At 34.1% G+C, this 22,265-nt stretch overlaps 1 protein-coding gene and 1 long non-coding RNA gene across 5 annotated transcripts; one reads left to right on the forward strand and one right to left on the reverse strand.

Annotated features, from left to right (window-relative positions):
* Positions 1-1,012: 1,012 nt before the first annotated feature.
* On the reverse strand, positions 1,013-6,793 carry LOC110890330. 3 transcript variants are annotated; one of them, XR_004871266.1, is made up of 7 exons: positions 6,518-6,793; positions 6,336-6,400; positions 3,994-4,086; positions 3,465-3,712; positions 3,048-3,385; positions 2,867-2,965; positions 1,013-1,588 (listed from the first exon to the last, which is right to left on the reverse strand). XR_004871266.1 is itself a non-coding variant. In XM_035979251.1 (7 exons), the coding sequence occupies exons 1-2, from the start codon at positions 5,643-5,645 to the stop codon at positions 4,171-4,173; spliced, it is 1,314 nt and encodes a 437-aa protein (XP_035835144.1). In that variant the 5' UTR covers positions 5,646-6,329; the 3' UTR covers positions 1,013-1,588; positions 2,867-2,965; positions 3,048-3,385; positions 3,465-3,712; positions 3,994-4,086; positions 4,169-4,170. The 3 variants fall into 3 exon arrangements, 1 of the variants encoding a protein (XP_035835144.1); XR_004871265.1 differs by having other exon boundaries at positions 6,490-6,793; XM_035979251.1 differs by lacking the exons at positions 6,336-6,400; positions 6,518-6,793 and adding exons at positions 4,169-5,020; positions 5,182-6,329.
* Positions 6,794-19,176: 12,383 nt separating this feature from the next.
* On the forward strand, positions 19,177-21,901 carry LOC110890329. 2 transcript variants are annotated; one of them, XR_002564409.2, is made up of 4 exons: positions 19,177-19,357; positions 20,016-20,105; positions 20,617-20,672; positions 21,813-21,901. It is a non-coding gene; the product is annotated as an uncharacterized LOC110890329 (long non-coding RNA). The 2 variants fall into 2 exon arrangements; XR_002564410.2 differs by lacking the exon at positions 20,617-20,672.
* Positions 21,902-22,265: the final 364 nt, after the last annotated feature.

Here is a 22,265-nt window from a genome sequence, read left to right on the forward strand (position 1 = left end):
GTCACTAAATCCCGGTACCGTACCATTATCGTACCGAATCATTTTCGATACCCACCTTTTGGCATTTTCAGGACTGATACTTTTCGTTCAATACCGCTATTTTACCGATTTTTACCTTCAAAGTTCATATGATACCATACTGAACATTTTCAGTACCGGTACCAAATTTTGATGATTTTCGGTATCTGTACTAACCTTATCCCTATTTTGATTTGCCTACAAAACAAAATATGCAATCCGACTTAAATAAACTTAAAATTAAAAGATAACAAGATTTTTAGGATTTTGAAGTTATTTTACGTTTCTAGTATGAGCTAATTCGCTACAAGGAAAAACACCTGTGGAAACCAAATTTTTTGAGCTTTTAGGGACGACTTATCGTCCCTATAAGTATTTTTAACCTATAGGAACGATATATGGTATCCACATCTTTTGTTCCTATAGGCCCCTCCCTACAGGTTATTAAGGTGGTCCCTATTGGTGTTGTCCCCATAGGTCAACTTTTAGAGACCAAAAGTCGTCCCTATAGAGTTAAAATAAAAAAAAACCGGTTTAAGCTTTTAGATACCAAAAGTCGTCCCTATAGATTTAAAAATAAAAAAAAATGGTTTAAACTTTTAGAGGCCAAAAGTCGTCCCTATAAAGTTAAAATAAAAAAATTGGTTTAAACTTTTAGAGACAAAAAGTCGTCCCTATAGAGTTAAAATAAAAAAAATTAAAAAAATTGGTTTAAACTTTTAGAGACAAAAAGTCGTCCCTACAGAGTTAAAATAAAAAAAATTAAAAAAATTGGTTTAAACTTTTAGAGACAAAAGGTCGTCCCTTTAGAGTTAAAATAAAAAAAATTGGTTTAAATGTATAGGGACGATATGTTGTTCCACCAAGTTCAAAATCATTTTTTTCTTTTTTTTCTATAGGGACAATATGTCGTCCCTACAGATTAATATTTTTAATGCGTTTTACTTTTTTTTACAATTATTAACCTGCTTTTTTAAACTGAATTTAAACAAGAAATTTCAAAACTACATATTATACTAAAGATTCAAAATACAAAATATTCGTCATAGTTATCAAGTCCAAGCTTCAAAATAAACATTAGTTATCGAGTACAAACTTCGAATTAAAAGTTTAATGCAAATATCTAAGTCTAATCATCATCTTCGTCAACTTGACGCATTTTTCGTTTCAATTCATTAAGTCGGCTTTGAAATTGTGCTTCTATTTGTTGCATTTGAAACGCATGTTGTTGTTGTTGTTGTTGTAGTAGTTCCAGTAATGCTTGGTTTGAGAATGGTTGCACTTGCACTTGCACTTGTTGTTGTTGTTGCTGTTGTTGTTGTTGTCGCATTTCTTGTATTTCTTGTCGCATTTGTTGCATCTCTTCTTGCATTTCTTCCAATTGTTGTTGTTGTCTTGGCGGGGGGTATGAGCTCGATATTTCGTGGGTGACATTTTTAACAACACGACCAACACCACGTGCGTGCCCATTCCTATGACCCAAGGCACTTTTGAGTACCTCGAGTTCATCAACTGGTGAAGTATCATCGACATCTCTCGACGCTCTAGCTAACTCGTCTTGAATTTTACCCTACATTAAAAGATACATTAGATTTTTTTTTACTAAAATTCGACAGCATAACTGGATAAAATCGATAAAACTAACCTGTTCCATCATTAATAATAAAGAATGACAACTCATTCTAGTTTGTATTCATTCAACTTAGCACATACATTAAATTAACCAAAAACACTACCAAAACCTACATCATTCGCCTAAATAGCCCACCATCTACCCAACCTTCCTAATATCCGGTCCTGCTAATTTACATCTATGAGCATTCACAGTAGGCTTCTTATCCCCATACTTATAATTTAACTAAAATTACAATAGAACGATTTCTTTCTTATTGCAGCTGATAAGGAAATAAAATCAAAATTTCACACAAATTAGAACTTATTGCAGCTTTATTTACTAATGGTATGGCTAAGCAAGTTTGTACTTGAATTACCCTAAATGCGTGTTTGAAGTTTAAACAGATTTGAAATAAAAAAGAAACACATAAAAATTACAAAAAAGATAAAAACGTGACTCGAACCGAGGATTCTTTAGGGGAAACAGGAGGTTTATTCCACTGAACCAAGTTTGTTATTTGAGTATGGGTTCACCTTTAATAATACTTATGGGTTCACTCCAGTTTACTATATATAATATCTATTAAAATTTTGAAATGCAGTGGGTTCGTGTGAACCCGTCTGGGTTTCAAAAAGCGCGCCTAGGCGCAAGGCGCAGGTTCTGGGGCTTTTTTGCTCCTCGCCTTGTGTTTTTACAGGAAGCGCAATTTTTGATGTTTTTTTGTGGGATTTTTGGCCTGAGGCGCGCGCCTCACGTACCTGAAGCTTTTTACTGCATAAAAATGTTGTACGTTGGCTTTTTTTGGCTTGTACATGTAATAAAAATGTAAAAATGCATGCTTAAAACCAACAGCAGCAAAAAATAAACTGAAGCTTTTTACTGCATAAAAATGTTGTACGTTGGCTTTTTTTGGCTTGTACATGTAATAAAAATGTAAAAATGCATGCTTAAAACCAACAACAGCAAAAAATAAATGAACCCGTTCCGACCAATGTAGATCCGCCCCTGTTTGAAGCGAAGCGCGAAAAGCGTTTTTATGGGCGCCTCGGGCGCCTCACGCCTTAAGCGCGCCAACCCCTTTTTAACTGACCCGTTTTGACCCGCAACCCGACCCAACCCCTTTGCCGGGTCTAGTTAAGTTTCCAGCAAAGTATAAAATAGAAAGAACGTTGCTGCTGGGATTTTAACCCAGAAAGAACACTACTAGGAAACAACTAAATGTTTTTTACTCACCCAGTCTGCTGCACAAATATCGTTTGCCCATCCCCGCCCTTCCTTGTAATGTGTCTTCTCAAAAACAGCAATATAGTTTGGGCTTCCAGTTTTTTGCTCCTTGTAAACAACAAATATACTATTTTTCAGATTCAATAGGTATGTTAATACGCATTTAGGTAAAACTAACAGTTTTTCTTACCTCTATGTATCGCCTTTGAGCATAAGATTGACTACCATGATAACTGGGGTATCTTTGCTTTTTTCTGTTTTCTTTATTTGCATTGCTTCGTCTTATATATAGGCAGGATCCGTGAACAATGTATCAATAAGGTCGACCCACTTTTGCGAATCATAATTCTCTGGTGGGCAACTCTTTGCTCTATCAACATCCTTAGTACCTCCAACTGCCTGAAAATGTTCATGCAGTTTATTCTTTCGACTGCTGTAGCGACTTTGACATTCGGCAATGATTCCGAGCTCAATCCCTGCCCACTGGTCGGCGTCGCCATCTTTATACATGTTGAGATTAAAGTAATCCTATACAAACAAATAATTAGAAAATATGTAAAAGTTATAAAACTGAAATATGAATAAAACAATACAAATGAGCCCTTACGAAAAGTACGGGATAAACGGATTTTTTGTACTCAGGTGGAACACTCTGCCAACTTGTAAAATGCATAGGAACTACGCTTGCAATAGTGTTGGAGATAAATCTTATAAAATCCTGGGCATGCGGTCCAGTGAACTTATACTGACGTGCCTGAGCAGTAAAGTTAATGGGTAGTGGATCACCATTGTTTTGTTCACTTTTTTTAAATAACTTTACATTTCTCCCCCGTCCACGCTTTCTCTTGGCTTGTGCTACATTGATACGTAAAACTCAAAAGTTAGCAAATTGAAAAGATATTCTAATCTAAGTCGACCAGCAATTTTATTTGATTTTAGACAACCAGATCGAAACAATGACCCTTTGTGTATAGAAAAACCTTATGCTCCATTACAATTTCTATTTATGCATGTCTTTTTGTAGGTTATCAGACCCAGACCCTGACCCTAACCGAAACAAATAACACAACAACATAATAAAAACGCTTTGATCAAAAACTAATTATATGAATACATGATTAAACGAAACAACTTACAAGACTCGCAAATGCTAGGGATTCTGTTTGAATTCCTATTGGGATCCTGACTCCCACCATCTCCCCCGTGTCCACGTGCAACATCTGCCATTCCTTCAAAAAAAATAACATGTAATAAAGATATAATAAACAAAAATAATTTAAACAATTTAAAATGAATTAATAGTAAGCATACATTCAATCAGAATCATCACTAGAATAACATGTGTATAAAAGATCGACGTTATCGTCAACCATAAAATCATCTTTTATTTGGACTTCCTCATCTGAAGGGTATAAAAGATCATCTTCTTCATTGTCTTCATAATCATCAAATTCATCATTGACGTCGACATCAAATTCACCATCACCATCAATGAAATTTTCATCATCATTGTTATTTTCATCAAAGCCTGAGTCGACTACCAAGTTGTAATCTGATGATTGTGTGTCGTGCAATAAATCTATCTCATTAACAATACTCATACTTGGATGATCCCAGAGTTTTCGATGGTGAACGTCTTCCACAACCCTCCAATTGTCGGTGCTTCGAGAAGGATCTTGGAGATAGAAGACATGTTTAGCTTGTGTCGCTAATATATATTGTTGATCATCATACCATTCGTTACCAACAAACCATTCACGACTAATGTTGATAGAAACGATATTGTTTTTCTTTTCTAATCTTTTACCCGACGTGTCGAACCATTTACAACGAAATAGTACAACCGAATATTTATGTAGATACTTCAACTCTATGATCTGCTCCAATTGACCATAAAATAGAGTACCATCTTCTCCTATTGAAACAACACCACTGTTTTGAGTAGTGCGTCGAACATCACGACTGTGTACCACAAATCTAACTCCATTGACTATGCAAGCATCGTAAGAACATGCTCTTGTTGGACCATAGGCCAATGCCATTAATTCGTTGGTACAGTCCGGAGACATATTATGTGATGATGAAGATGTATCTGCTTCATATTTAAACCATGAGGAAAATTCTGTTTTCATGTCGCGCCCAGGAAAGTCGGATTTAAATTTACTGAATTAGGGACAAAATGTTTAAATTAGTTTATCATAATAGCTAAAATCTTGGTTTTAAAAAGCGAGAGGCGCACAAAAGCGACGGGGCGCCAAGGCTTGCGCCTCAGGCGCGCTTTTTAAAACCCAAGCTAAAATGAATATAAAAAATAAAAATCTTACGATTTGTAGTCCTCAATTTCATGGCAGTTGTTCAATACAAAATAATGTAATGATTTGTTTGCCTCTTCAGAAAGATCAAGGATTTCAACCTTGGACATTGGTCGACACTGAGATGAAAACACATGCAAATGCCTCTTTGGAATGTCGGCATCTGCATTTCTATCGGGATGGTTGAATTTGGTTTGGATACCCTCAAGATACATAGAGCAGAATGTCAATGCTTCATCCGCAACATAACCCTCTGCTATTGAGCCTTCAGGCCTTGCTTTGTTTCTGAGATACCCTTTCAGCTTTTTCATGTATCTTTCGAAAGGATACATCCATCTCATATACACAGGCCCACCAAGAATAGCTTCTTGAGGTAAATGAAGAACTAGATGAACCATTATGTCAAAAAATGCTGGAGGATATACCAATTCCAAATTGCATAATATATTTACCACGTTCTTTTCTTGTTTATACATGTCTTCCACATCTAATGATCGTGCACAAATTTTTTGAAATAATGTACAAAGGTCAGTGATTGCTGTTGAAACATTTGTAGGTACACCTGCTCAGACCCCTATTGGTAGCAATCGTTGCATGAGGATGTGATAATCATGAGATTTTAACCCGGTTATATTTGAATTATTAGAAAGCACCTTATTTTTAAAGTTGGATCCAAAACCATCAGGTAGTCTCACTCCTCTAATGAATTTACAAAAATGTTCTCGTCCATCGGTTGTGAAAGAGTAGGGAGCATGTGGCTGGTTGACCTTGTTGTTATTCTTTGTTAGCCATAAATTTTCTCGAATACCCATCAATCTTTTTTTAACCGACCCGACCCGACCCGAAACCCGTTCTGACCCGCACCCGTTCTGACCCGAACTCGTTCTGACCCGAACCCGTTTCGACCCGAACCCGTTTCAACCCGAACCAAAACAACCCTTTTTTTAATTGACCCGTTTCGACCCGAACCCGTGTTGACCGGAACCCGTTTTGAACCATGACCCAACCCGACCCGTTTGCCAGGTCTATGACCCGCCAATTTTTCCACCTCTGGTTCAGGTCACATAAGTGCAATCATGTATAATGTGCAAGCAAGTCTCTCAAGACATAGACATACACAAATAATAAATAAATAATTAATAATTAGTTGTGAAAAATATCATCACCTCAAACAAGACATCTTTTCCATGATTGGATCTTAGTAACTCTCATAGCATGCATCAATGAGACTCTGTGTAGACAAATATAAAAATAAGCTTTATTTATATGCATACAAGTGTAGAAGCATGTGCCAATGCAAAAATATGAAACAAGACTCACATTGACACTACCGAATTAAACAAGTGACCTGAAGGTGTTTGGCAGAATCTGGTGCGAGGGTGGATCTCGTGTGAGTGCAAACAGTGGTGGTGGTGGTGGTTCCTGGAAACAGCGGCTGATGGAGGGTGGATCTAGTGTGAGTGCGAGGTGCTGAGGTGCTGCTTGGAGCCCGTTGAAGGTGCGGAGGTGCTGGTTGAACACGGTGGTGGTTGATTTAGGGCAAAATTCTGGGAGGTGCTCACTGTGATAGTGAGAGTGGAAGAAATGAAATTGGGGGCAAATGGTGTTTGGTGCGCGGTATAATTGTTTTCGGCAAAAATTTTAAACCTTATGGGGACGACATTTAGTCTCTACTGGTTGAGAATTCTACAAGGACAATATATCGTCCCTATAGATTAAATTATTTATTTTTTATATTTTTTTTACAATCTATATTTAAGAATATAAATTATAAAAAGTTTTTTACAATATTAGTTCATTAGCAAGGTAATTAAGATTAAAATATGTCATTGGATATCAAATAACAAGCCTAAATACATATAAATAATAAAAAGTTTTTTGTAATATATTATAATATATATAAAAATAAATATATTATAAAGAAAATAATCAGAACGAAGCCGAGCTGAGCTACCAAACGAGTCAAACCGATCCAATTCGACTCGTTATGAGCTGAGCCGGGCGGGCTCACTTTCTAACTGAGCTGAGCTAGCTCGGCTCACTTTCAAACCGAGCCATATCGAGCGGGCTCACTTTCTAACCGAGCCGAGCGGGCTCACTTATGTTTTGATTAAGAAGATTTATAAACCCTATAAAAACTAAATCAAATTTATGTATTGTGTTTTATGTTTATGTCGAAATTAAGTTATTAACCAATTAACCAAAATTTTCAGATTCGGTTATGAAAACCCCAAAACAGAACCGAACCGGTTCGTGCTCACCCATATCACAGTACACACATACATACACAATTCCATATACATACACAAACACACATAGATACGTACATACATACATACACGTATACACATACATACGCACACTAACACAATAACACAGACATACACATATACTAACACGTAGACACATACTAAACAAACACATATAGATACGTACGGGTATACATGCATACATATCCACATCCACATATACTAACACATGCACACATATACGCATACTAACACAATAACACGTACATACACATATACTAACATGTACACACATACGCACACTAACACATACACACTCTACATAATTACATACACATACACATCCGCACACATATACACTAACACATACACATACACGTCTATTGACACTTACACATCCACATACACGTCTATTGACACTTACACATCCACACACACACACGTACAATGCACATGCATGCTCATGACCCTGAAGATGGTGTAACATTAAATCCTTATTAATTCTAATGGAATAATTGCCTGCCTCATTTGCTTTATTAACCGCATAAGGTAGAAGTTTCATACGATACATACCTTTAAGAGAATTGGCAGACGACAACGGTGTCCACAATTTATGGTGGCTAACAGAGGAATCAGGCAAGCACACCTGACTCATGGTGGTTTGTAGCTTTCCAATTACAGGTTCCTTATTCGAGTAGATCATTAACTTCCTAGGTCATTTTCGACGATTCAAGATAGTGTGATAACTGTTGCTCCATTTACTTGTCATATATGGGGTCTCCGGTGACTATATGTGTGGCATTCGGTTAAAGTCCTCATGACGTGGTTGAGAAGGTTATGGATCCGAAACCGGTATGAGCATTTGGTCATCCACTAGTTTTGGTTTCCCAGTTGTGGTAAAAAGGACTGAGATTGTGATGGTCTTTGGTGGTAGGTTTGTCTTTTACGATAAACAAAATGATGGTCAAATGGGCCAACAACTTAAAGACAGTCATTGACGGTCAAACCAAGCAATTGAGCGGATGTTGATTCTATCATCATTTGAGGAGATCCGAAACTTAATCAACGAAATAAGCATTTTTAAAAAATACACATACACATATACACCCACATACCCACAAATATACATATACAATTGAAAACATTTTATTATTATTATTATTATTATTATTATTATTATTATTATTATTATTATTATTATTATTATTTATCAATGAAGAATAGAACAAACAAATTAAAATTAATATTTAGTATATAACCTAATTATTATAAATGAAAAACCAAATAATATATTTATTATAATTACAAAATTAAATTTATTAATAAGAATAGTTCTTAAAAAAGATAAAGTAAAATAAAATAACTTACATAAACTTTCTCTATAGGGACAATTTATGGTTCCTCTAGGTTGTGAAGTGGTGAGAAAATTTTAAAAAAATGTGGGAAATTTTGGCGCTAAAAAAATTGACTAGTCAAAATTATTCGAAACCATATATCGTCCCTATAGCTTAAGTCTTTTTTTATTTCCGTCATTAATAAATTAAATTTAAAAAATAATAATAGTCAAAGCTATAGAAACGACTTATAGTCTCTACAAGTTGAAACATTTTTTAGGTTTTTTATGATATTAGAATTAAAAAAATAAAAAAAAAACAATTTATCTTTGAGCTATAGGGACGACTTTTGGTCCCTATAGAAAAAAATTAAATGAAATGAAGGAAAACTCTATATAAACGAAAAGTCCTCCCAATTGCTTGTTGTATAGGGATGACTACTGTCCTTCCTATAGATTTTGTCCCTACAAGTGTTTTTTCTTTTTTTTTAACTTTTTTTTTATTTTCGTCATTATTAAATGAAATTTTTTTAAAAATATTCAAAGTTATAGAGACGACTTGTGGTCTCTACATGTTAAAACATTTATTTGTTTCTTATTTATAATATTAGAATTAAAAAAAAAAAAAAAACAATTTAACTTCGAGCTATAGGGACGACTTTTGGTCCCTATAGAGAAAACTTAATTAAAAGTCCTCCCCATAGCTTGTTTTATAGGGACGACTTTTGTCCTCCCTAAAAATTTTGTCCCTAAAAGTGTTTTTTCTTGTAATGTTATTAGACAGGTGATCCAACTTAATACTTTGAATTAACAACAGTCAACAAAAATGATTGAATCCGAAGCACAAAACACATAAATCTGTTGGGACCGTATCTTCCACTAGAACTGGTTAAAATATATGAGTTACTGATACGTAGTTTCAAAACGTACTAGATAAACATTAAAATACATTTTTTTTTTAATTTTCTAACGGGTTATAATAACAGCTTCAAACGCATGCTTCTTTTCTATATTGGAGTGTAAGCGAGCCGGTTCGCTACTCGTGATCTACACAAGATTGGCTCATTAAAATCCTAAATAGCCACTGTATCAAACTAAAGCCCATGCCCGAGCTGAAGTTGAGTTAGTTATATTATACGAACCGAGTATGGGCGGTGATGAGGGTGTGCGGGGAGGACAACCGTACAGGGCCCGTGATTTCGAGGGGCACGTGTTTTAAAAAAAAAATCCTATTTTATATATGTTAATTTTTTTTAAATAGTATACTCATACCGACTTCAAGATAGGCTTATTTACAAAACAACTTTAAGGATTTAGAAGTTATAGCTCATTCGCATTAGGTTTAGTGAGTTCAATACCCATTTTATTTTAAAAAATAACAATAATAAAACATTACGAAATGACACATTTTTTGAGCTCGAACAGGGTACATGAATTCTCAGGCATGCTCTGAAACAAAGCCTGAGGTCAACTAATACTTGCAAACTTAAGGGACACACTTCTAGAAATTCAAAATGGAATGAAACCACCATTAATGAGATACAAGATATAAAAGCGAGTAGTACGGTTTTATTAACAACGAGACACACGATGGAGATTGGACTAGTGAGTCTCATTTTATTCTAGAATGAGTTAAAGAGTCATGTGTATTTCCATCTCGCACGGTTCGGGCATGACATTGCAGTGTGTGGGCAGGTTACTAGCCTCACTCCTGGTACTCTCCCATGAACCCAGATTCCTCCAATATGGTTGGCTCATCATAATGTTGAGGTCTGGACATATACACTTATCCCCCAAGCTCTTCAGCTCGGTGCAGCAGACTTGCTTATCTTTCTGGTCCTGGGTTCCTTCTGAACTTAACAAGCCACGTATTAATGAAGAAATGTTCGCATCATGAAAAAGAATTTCATTAATGAGTAATTAGTGATTAAAGTGTGTGCTTTGTTTAAGGGGAATGCTAACCTGTAAAGAACAAGAGGTATCTGAAGCAATGGAAGAGACTCCGTTGCTCATCTATTGCCTTCTGATAGCAGTCGGAATAAGTTTCATAAGTTCCACTTGTACCGCGGGGTTTGTCGTTAAACGTGGTGGTGAAGATGGTTTCGCGTGAAGACTCTGCGACTGCCGCCATGGCTACAAGGAGGGCTGCAAACACAACTAGTGAAAACCTTGCCATAGTATGATCATGTGTTTGAGAATAATGAAAGTTGGTGGATTTATAGAGGGTTGGACGACTGGATGGTGTATTATACGTGTGACGTTGGTTGATCTAGTTGTTGACACCTTAACTGTTAACATGTCGATGTTGCATGCATATCGTAGCCATTTGTAAAATGTTAACACGCACGTGGTACCTTTTGAATTTTGATCATCATTAGGCACCATCAGTCATTAGTATTCTAGATTTGTAAATATGTTAAAGAGTACAGTTGATAGTTGAAGTTGATTTGCTATGTGCTGTCAAATATTGAATTTCTTTATTTCATGTCCTGATTAATTATATACCTTGAATCATATATACATTACAATATTACATCTATATACAACATATTGAAGGGACAAAAAGTCATATTATCACATTTTAAGAGATTGTAAAAGCATAAGGGGAGGCGGGATGGGAGAAAATCTCCCCGTGATAAACAAGGTTCTCGAGTGATACATGCAAACAACCCACCGCCACTGCTTTGTTCACCAGTGATGATATCGTGTCCGTGATATATTTCACGAGTGATGGGGTGTGAGTGATAAATGGATATGAGGGGGTGTGAGGGTTTATTGTTGGTGTGGTGGTGAGTGATGACCATTGCCACTAAAAAAGGTTGTGAGTGATGGAAAAATGGTTGATGACATGTCGGAACTTGATTGGGTGTTGTGAGTGATGAGTGAGTGAGAAGTGATGACCACCCCCACCCCCTAAGATACAATAATCAGAGCATAAAATTCAAAACTCTGTCCAGATGAATGGGAGTCAAAATTCAAAAGCCAAATTTGTCCGCTGATACTCTTTAAAGAAACCTTAAGTGGTAAGCATTTTTGTTTTCTTCTCATACTCCCCATATACCAAATCCCAGATAAGATATGTCGATTGAGGGCATGTTTGGCTAAGCTTATTTAAGTTAAAAAGGACTTTTGGGAAAAAGACTTTTGGGAAAAGGACTTTTTGAAAAAGAGTTTTTAAAAAAAGTGTTTGGATTAGCTTATGGGGTAGGAAAAGCCAATAAGTTTTAAAAAGTGTTTGGATTAGCTTATTGATGTAAAATGACTAAAAGGGGCATTCTTTCATAAGGGATGTTAAAAAATAAAGGGTATAAATTAGAGTCTTAAAAAATAAGGGGTATGAATCAAAGCCCTAACCATCCAAGATTCGTCGCATAAATTAGAGTCTTAAAATGGGTGTATGGGTCATGGGTGAAGACAGTGTGTGTTTATAGGAACACGCTGGTAGCAGAGACAAACGCCGAAAAAGACCAGGGTTTTGAATTTGAAAGCTTTGACAAAGTGTGTGAAAAACCCTTCAATATTCGATCTTCGTTATCTTGGTTCGTGTGTATCACACCGCCACCAAGGTGGAGATGCGGGAATGCGCGACAACTGTATATCATAACACATTAATTGTTATCACCTAAAAACATACTTAAAAAGGTTAACTATAAAGCCGGTTACCACACATGTTTAATGATTCAATAAAATAATAAAGACTAAAGTGGGATAGCCTGGTAAAGATACATGTTTCTTCAAGAGACGGTTTCAGATTCAAACCTGAGCAATGAAGTAAGTTATATTTATTGGTATAAAATAGGAGAATAACATTTCCCATTAAAAAGGGATAACTTATTAAGTCAGTTAGCCATTTTCGTCGATCAATTTAAAAAAAAAATGTACTAATCGTAGATAGTTTTACCTATTTAACATGTTATCATGCTAAAATGGCATTTTAAAGGGATACTAGATTTAAATAACTTCAACTTTCATCAATAGCCGATAACACTCTCAACTTTTAATTTGTACCATACCACTCTCAACTTTCAACTTATTTTCCTATAACACTCCCGAACTAACCCAATTTGCTGACATCAGCTGCCACGTTACTAAACCAGTGCCACATCAGCTGTCACGTCATCAAAAACCCATGTCAGCTTAGAGATGTACAAAATAACCGGTTTTAGGACAGAACCGAACCACCGGTTAGTATACTGGTTTGGGATCTTAACCTTCGAAACCGGTTTAAAAATTGAAACCGGCTTTAAAAACCGGTTTTTCTGTAAAAACCGGTTATAAACCGAACCGAACCGGTTGTACCAGTTTAGGTTCCAATCTTGAAAAACAATTTAAAAAACCAAATCAATTTTTTTCCCATACAAAATAACCGGTTCGGTTAAAAACCAAATCAGATGTCACATCAGATGTCATGTCAGCTGCCACGTTATAAAAAATACCACTTCAAATGCCACATCAGCAAAAAAAAAACTAATTGGGTTAGTGTTTAGTTGGTTTGGGAGTGCCAGAGGAAAATTAGATGAAAGTTGGGAGTGTTGTGATACAAATCGAAAGTTGAGAGTGCTATCTGCCAATTGATGAAAGTTGAGATTATTTAAATCAAATATCCCTTTTTTTAAATATATTGACATTACTATTAACAACTTAATACTAATAATAATAATAATAATAATAATAATAATAATAATAATAATAATAATAATAAGGGTTAGGATTTAGAGAAAACGGTAGAAAGTGTGAGAACGGTGAGAACGCTTATGGGTCGTCTGATAAAAACAATTTATGGACTAGATTGGCGCGGTGGCGTTTTCGTAAATAACATCAATTTTATTACGTGGACGCGCTTCATTAAGGGTAAAAAAGGTAAAACATCATTTCTCATATAAAACGCCATTGAAAAATAAAACGCCAAATATATACAAAACGCCAATTTTATCACTGCTTACTTTTTTCTGTGTTTTTATTTAAGCTCTCTGGCTACAAAAACGCCACAAAATATGAAACACCATAATATATAACGCCAAACCTTATATCCGGATAAATGTTAATTATATTTTTTGTTATAAAAATATTATCCCGCCTAAACTACGCGCCAAAAAAATTCTATAAATAGAAACGTCTCACCACCTTCCGTTTATCGCACCAAAAAAACACACAAAAAACACAGTGGTTCCTAAAAAAATACAACTCAATGTAAAACATCAAAAAATACAAAGATGGCAAACATCTTTTCTTTGATACTCAGTAATGTTCTGCATGAAGTTTCACTGAATGATTTGTTACGTGAGTGTAGTAAGATTTTGCTACATAAGATGGACAAAATTCAAAAAAGAGGGACTGATGACACTCATATGTCATTCTGTCATCTTTGTTCTTGAAGAAGGTTTGGATGATTAAAAGAGACCTATATCAGTGTAAATGCTACTTTGGCCACGATGATTATAATGAAGACGACGGGCAGATAGCATCCACCTACAAAGGGTTGATCTATGTCTCCAACATCCACAAAGACACTTCAACACATGAACAAAGAAAATAAACCACGCCAAACCGAAAACGCCATTTATTTGTGACAGTTCTTGTAGTTTCAAAAGAAAAAAGAGACTGATAACACTGAAGATTTAGATCATAAATTGCTTCTATTTTGTTTTTTTTTAATTTTCTTTATCTGTTGTTTGTTTTGTAATTTCAGTTAATAAACAACAAAAGTACATTAATACTATAATGAAAAATATAATAAAACGCCAAAATGAGCAAATGCTTGTAAAACGCCATCATGCCATAAAAACGCCCCCAAAAAACTACCAAACTATAATAAAATTACTTTGAACAACTACTATTATAAAAAAAGCGTGAAACAATGTGCAAAGAATGTAAAACAAAAAAAAAGTCCAATCATTATCTAAACGCCATTGGAAAACAAAACGCCATAATTACAGCCATCAAGATTAGACGTGTTACACCATAAAAATAGTTGAGTCTGAAAACAGAACACGGTAAATGCAAAAACAGTAAAATGAAACGACGGAAAACATAATTACTAACATTTATTATATTGAAAGCAAAATACTTGGGGAATTAATTTTATTTATCTTTTTCAAAACGTCATAATTACCTATCATGCGCGAGAAAAAAAAGTCAATATAAAAGAAGACCATGAGAACACAAGCTCAAACACGCCAAAAACATTGACTAAAACGCCACATATTGTCCAAAACGCCAAAAACTTTAAAAATGGCTAAGTTTATTGCATGGATGTTTGAAAGGAAAGAGAAACGATTCATCATAAAGATTTCTGATAGGAGAAGGGTAAAGGTAAGGACAATCAAAGCAATGCTTGGAATGAATGAAGGGGTTCAGAGGGATATCCTGGCCCTTGGGGTTCCAATGGCCAACGATTGTGAAAGAACCCGAACTGTAATAAAAAGACTGAAGAGAAAATTTCCGGAAGAAGATGATGAAGATGATGATGATATTGACGATACTCCTCTACCAAAACTTAGCAGTTGGGTGATGCATGAGGAAGAAGGAACGCTTGAAGTGACTTATAAAAACGGGGTGCAATATTCATTGCCAATGGAAGAAATGTTGAAGACAGGGTTGCTATCTATCATTGAACAACTCTGTGATTTAGCACCTTCAAACGATCTAAAATCCAAGGATGCAGTGATATTCAAGAATAGGCTGCAGCAAAGAAGAGACGAGCTAATGGCGTTATACGCAAATCTAAAATTTGATGATGATGAATCTGAAGAAAGTGATGAACAAAACGATGGGTACATTTTTGATGTAATCCCACCCACGGAAGACTATTAGTTTATTTTGATTTCGTATTATTGTAATTTTATAAAATATTAATCTATGGTAATCAATTATTAACAAAAAGACCCAAAAAGCCACATGGAAAAAGCCATAACGCCAAAAAAAATAACTATGTGACACAAAAAGAATTAATTCAACGAGAAGAAATCTGAAAAAACAGTAAAACGCCAACTAATTAATGATTCTAGATAACGCCAAAAATTATCTTGCACGCAAAAAATAAAGCAGCATATCAAACGCGAAAATCGGGAAAGGAGAAAAATACTAAAAAGACAAAAAAACTCCTCAGACCCTGATCATGTCCCGCGCCATGTGTTGGGCCAAGATGCGTTCTCACCGTTCTCACACTTTTGGGTGTTTTCTCCTGATCCCCAACAACAACAACAACAATAATAATAATATCCTAAAAAACAAATTCAATTGAAACTCAAATCCTTTTCCCCAACAACCCACCCTCCCCCCCACCCCTCGTAGTTTTAACCACCAAACCCCTTTCCTCCATCTTTTTAGAGTTAATTACACGAATGGACCTTGTAGTTTCACCTTTGGGTGTTCACTTTTTTTTTTTAACAAGTTCAGGTTTCATGGGTTCAATTATGTAACAACTTTGGATACTAACACCAAACTTAGTTAATTTTTATGTTAATTATTAATAAAATGATTAAAATATCGTTCCATTTTCAAAGGACCATTTATTTCATTGTTCTATTTTAATTCCAACTAGTATTAAGAACCCACGCGTTGCGGCGGGGGCGTAAACCGTGCCAAATAGCATCAATGTCACATCACTGCGAGCGACCACCAACACTGAATTTGTGGTGTGTTAGTATGGAGCAATTAGACCGAAACGTAAAACATAGAAAATAATAATTAAGTCGATCTAGGACCCGCATGTTATGACGAACTTGTCAAACAGAAATAGACGACGTAAAAACGTTGAACCACACATGCACGTTGGTCGTGTTAACTCGAAAAATTTAGAACGAAACGTAAAAATGTTGAACCACACACACTTTGCGCCTTGTTAACGGGCAAAATTTAGAACGAAGCGTAAAATAAAAAATTTGCAAAAGATGAAAACCATAGGGGACCAAAGTTGAAACTAAAAAAAGTTGTAAGATTAAACTCTAAAAGATGAAAAGTTTTGAGTTAAAAGTAAAAATTCAAATAGTTTTGGGTAAAAGTAAGTTATCAAATACCTTAGGACTAAAAGTAAAAAAATCAAAATATTTTTGATAAACTCCCCAAGCATACAACCCTATTTGCATATATAAGTTACTAATTTATAGTATTGAAATATATATAAATAGATGAAAGTGTACTACCAAATAAACATAAAGTATAGATAATAATAGCACAATAAACTTATGCAAAGTGTACAACCCTCTTAAGTCAAGTTGTGTTACAAATTAATAATATATAAATAACCATTTATGTCATTATACATATTGCAGCTTAGTGTTATTTTTTATTTATTTATACTAGGTTAGAACCCCGTGTATTACACGGGATTAAGTCAATAAAATATTAAATTATTAAATAAGCAAAAAAATAATAAAAAACATTGAAAAGGAAATACTAAAGAAAAAAAATATTCATAAATTAAATATTATAAAGAAAAATAATAAATAGTTAAGAAACTTTCTCGTCAACTGACTCGGCAGGGAATTCGTTCTCTTACTTATTGCCAACCGGTTACTCCCCTGCCTTGGCATAAACAGGCTAAAGGGTTGTTTGTTTAGCTCCTAATGGGCTCTTAATGGTTTAGACCTCTACCTCTTACTGGTTCATAACTTAATGGTTCAGACTGTTTGTTTTGTGAACAGATGTCTGAATGGCTAAGCATTATACATAGTCTGAATGGTTAAACATTATACTGACTCTTAATGGTTCAGACCTCTTACTGATTCAGCACTTAACCATTCAGAAGTTGCCAAACAACCCCTAACTTTCCTTAAGACTACTTCTGGAACATCTCTATCCTTCTATGGATACTATCGACATTACTTTTTATGAGGCGAGGATTGTCACCAGATGACTTCACTTGAGACATAACTTCTTCCGATAAGTAAACTTGAAGTCTTAGCTACCCGAAATAAAATAAAATAGAATAAGGTATAAAATTTTATTTAGTTACTATCAACATTTCTTATTTTAGAATAGTTACCTTAATTTTCGACCTCGAAATATATATGTTAAAACTAACTAATATTTTTTTTGTTAGATTAGGTATCCTAAACCTTCTTACAAAATCAACTTTTACCTTAAACATTTTAATTTATAAGTTATAATGATATTTTTTATTTAAACCTTACCAAAGATAGATTTTACGAAAGTGTTATATTAGATTTATAATGATGATTATATCTTTAAATTACTTTACAATTTAAACATGATTATCTGTTATTTTAAAAAAACGTAAATAAACAGTTTTTATTACTGATTTCATCCATACAATACACAAGATTATAGCCTATTATTTAAGAAAATGAAAAAAAAAACTAAGAAGCGAATTATGTATACAGTTTCTTAAATTAAACTAACAAACAATAAATAAAAATCTAAAATTAATTATGTCTTGTGTCTTATGAAATCTTTTAATATTAATTAAATTTAATATTTTATATTAAAAATAGAAACGTCAAAGATTTTGTTGAAAAAAAAATATATAGCGACATTAATATATTGAATTGAATATTTTATACTCAATGTGAAGGATAAGGTTTACGATTTAAAATTAAGTTTATGCCAATAATTTAGGGTTGATAAGATTTATATTAATTTAATTGGTATTTAATAGTTTAAATCAAATAATAATTCTTTACAATTAAGGATGGTCTAGAATAATGATAAGTGTCCCAAAGTTGGTTTCTTTAATTATAGAGTATAGATGATAAGATTTAATATTAATTTATTATTTATTTATTTCGATAAACATACATTTGAGGATACCTTTAATGAATGACACATGTCCAAAAGTTGGTTTCTTTTATTATAGTAGTTAGATTTGATAATTTTCTTCATTTAATACATTTTTCAGAAGTTGACATCGCTAATGGAGTAAAATAATTTTTGTCGTGATTTTCAGTTGTTATTAGGCTGTAAACGAACTGAAAGAACACAAACAAGACCTTGTTCGTGTTCGTTTGTTCAGAAATATACGTGTTTGTGAACTGTTCACGAACACTTATCGAACGAGATTTTATGTTCGTGTTCATTTATTAAGAAAATGAACTTGTTCGTGTTTGTGTAACACCCCGAAAATGGGATTAGAAATCAAACTCCGTTAATACTGAAAGACGGGTGAAATATCGTTAGTGGTAAAATTTAACCCGAAAATATTAGGATTTAAAGGAATAATCCTAATATTAAATACAACGTGAATAAAAGCTTTTAAGGGAGTAAGTTTATAAGAAGTCCGAGTTAACGGGACTTAAAATAAAACAGGTTATAACTCCCGGAACCCACTAAATAACTAGGAATATCAACCTAGTTAGTCTAGTGTTTTAAAATAATGAGGGAACTTGATGTAGTAACCTTTATAAACCTAGGTAAAGTAGAGGGACTAAAATGGTTAAGATGAGAAAATGGGTTTTTATTAATTAAAACTAAAAACACCAAAACACACACCTTTGTGTGTGTTCTGGTCGTACAAAACACAGGAGCCAAGAAGGGCTCTCAAGCTCAAACCCTAACAAGCATAAAATCAACAAATTGAAGGGGTAAATCCAACCTAAATCGAAATCCAAGCACGAATTCATGATCACCTCGATGAAGGGATCATAAGGTATGCCAAATTTCATTATTTAGTTCCATCTTGAATTCTTGGTGAACATATGAAATCGAAAATTTGGCTTGCATGATTAAAGTTTGGATGAATTTAGGATGAAATCATGTCTAGGAGTAAACCCTAGTCAATAACTAGTTGAATTAGTGTTGAAATTATAAAGTTCATGATCATCCATTATGGATGTTTAAATGGGTTTTGTAGAAACATGATGAACACTAGAACCATGATTGTCAAACTAGTGTTATTTAAACTTTATGAAGTTAATCTTGACATTTAACCATGAATTTGATGATCTTCTAGTAAAAGATGTTGAAATTGGCAAGATAGGTAGCCATAAGTTTGATTGTTAAATTCTATAAAAGAATGCCCATTAGGTGTTTGTTAAAATGCCTAAATGAGAAGTAAAGTGTTGAAATTCAAGTGAAACGTGTAATTGGCAAGCTTGACTAATTACATGAGATATGGGATAAAACGGGTTCTAATCATAATGTTGATTTGCCTTAATCGTGCATATTATATGATTAAAGGTAGTTGACTTTAGAAAGTTGAACTAACCTATGATGAAGTCGAATAGAAGTTTCGACATAAAGTCCGTAAGATGAACTAGTCATAATAATGATGACTAATCTAACCATCTTACGAATTATGATGCTAGTTTGACTCTTGACAAGCTAGATGGAGGCTTGGGGAAAGAAGCGGGTCAAACGGATCGTATACGCAGAAAAGAGCATAATCCGGATACTAGGTAAGTTAAAGCTTACACCTTTTATTAACAACTATTGGTTTTATAGATTATGAATAATCAAAAGTCATATTTGACTTATGATGTTTTGACCCGTCATGTGCGGTTCGGAACAAAAGACATTAATGATAAACCATGTTGAATGATTAAAATGAGCTAATAAGATCATTTAGTCATGCAATGACTAATAAATAACGAGTTCTGAATGATTACCTTGTAAGGTAAATCAATACAATTAATAAGGGTAAAACGGTAAGGTGGTCACTAGTTGACGATAACCGTTAGTTTTGAAGGACACTTTATGGCATAAGATATAAAGGGGTCAAAATGATCAAGAAATAGATTTATAAGGAAAATTGACCGTACGGTGTAAACCGGTACAAGTCATGTAGACGAGATGATGATAAATCCATCTTGCAAAAGTAAACGGTCATTTAGACCAAACGGGTCAAAAGGTGAAAATATCACCCTTTGACAATATCGACTAATGGTTTGTCGAGTTGTATGATTACAGGAATAAATATCGATTGAATGTTGACATCGCTATTACTTAGCGGCTACTAAGGCAAGGTAACAAAACGGGTCAATATATTGATCCGAGCCAGGTTTGTATAATGATTCAACTCGTCATGTAGAACCTGAGGTTCTATAAGAGTTAGACAAGGATAAAATATAGATATTCGGTTATCATTAAGGTAAACCGAATAAATTGGGTCATGATTATGGTATTTTAGAAATATAATGGTTTCTAAACAAGATTATAGTTTTAAAAGTGGGATTTTGGTCGAACATGGCTTTAAAGGTCCTTCGTCGTAATAGGAGGGGTAAAAGTGACCAAAATGCCCTTATAAGTGAAATTAAGCAAATGACCCCTAAAGGTTGCTTAGAAATGAGTTTTGTGACCAAATAGATACTTGTATTAAGTATAAAAAGTGAAATATGCAAATCTTTGGGTCAAATGACTCTATATGAGTCTTTGCCGTAAAATGATAATCCGAGGGGTAAAACTCGGAATAAATAGATCTCCACATTAAATCCTCCACACATATAGTTGTGGTGGAAGATAAATTGATAAATAATATGGAAGTACAATGCTAGAAGTGAATGGGTATGAATTATGCGGTAAAAGTGCTTAAATACCCTTAACGGGTCAAAATAAGCTTCTAAGTCAAAACGGGTTAAAGAAGGTATACAAACCCGTGATTTTGAACCTAATATAATAGGAGATATTGAAATTATGAAGTTCATGGGTTTAAAGATCAAATAGGCATGTTTGTTTGATAAAATCACGAACGGGTCAAAATTTGGTAAAAAGGGTAATAAGCCAAAGATTTAAAAGTCTTAAATTTTGTTAATCCGGATGTCGGATTTTAACTCCATATGATGGAGAATTAAATTACGGACGCGTAGGAAAAAGAATCGTGTAAAACGGATTAAAAACGAGAGAGTTATGTCCGTTTCGGTAAGAACTAATGGCTGAGAAAAGTGCAGAGCTGACACTGCCGGGTGATTAGCTGACACGGCCGTGTGAAGGTTCTGTGAAAAATTTATGGTTAGCTGACACGGCCGGGTGGTTAATCCGAACCGGCCGGGTGAGGGGGCTGAAAACAAAACAAAAATAATTTTTTGTTTGTTACGTTAAGCACGGAACTTGTTTATACTCGATTATTAAAGTGTCAAAACTAATTATTTACATGGTTTTGACCGTAGGTGAAGATGGACCTAATCCGGATGAAGATCAAGCGGCGAGCAAGAACCGAACACACGTTAAATGAAGCTTCCGCGTCAAATCTTGATTTGTGTTGTTATAAGTGAATTATGTAAACACTTATAAATTGTTTTTGAAATGTAGTAATCATTTGGGAATGTTGGTATAACAAGTTTTGTAAAGACACATTTTAGCACAAAAATGTGTATCTTATTATTAAAATATTAATAAAACCATACGGGCGTTAGAGTTTGTTTGTTAATTTTAGACAACGAACAAAAACGAACGTTGACGGACACAAAAGAGCACAAATTAATGTTCACGAACACAAATGGAAACAAACGAACACAAACAATTATTTATGAACAAAATATATAATACACTGAAACTTATTGGATATTTAATTTGTCGGAATTTTGAAGTATTTAAATAAATATAAAAACTAAAAACACTAA

The sequence above is a fragment of the Helianthus annuus genome, chromosome 11, assembly GCF_002127325.2.
Source record: "Helianthus annuus cultivar XRQ/B chromosome 11, HanXRQr2.0-SUNRISE, whole genome shotgun sequence".
NCBI classification, from domain to species: domain Eukaryota; kingdom Viridiplantae; phylum Streptophyta; class Magnoliopsida; order Asterales; family Asteraceae; genus Helianthus; species Helianthus annuus.

Bases quoted from the DNA above. Each gene is read 5' to 3' on its own strand.
- LOC110890330 (XM_035979251.1), bottom strand. From the start codon at position 5,645: ATGTATAAACAAGAAAAGAACGTGGTAAATATATTATGCAATTTGGAA. The intron at 5,021-5,181 runs GTAAGATTTTTA...TCCCTAATTCAG, and splicing joins GAAATTGAGGACTACAAATC to TAAATTTAAATCCGACTTTC.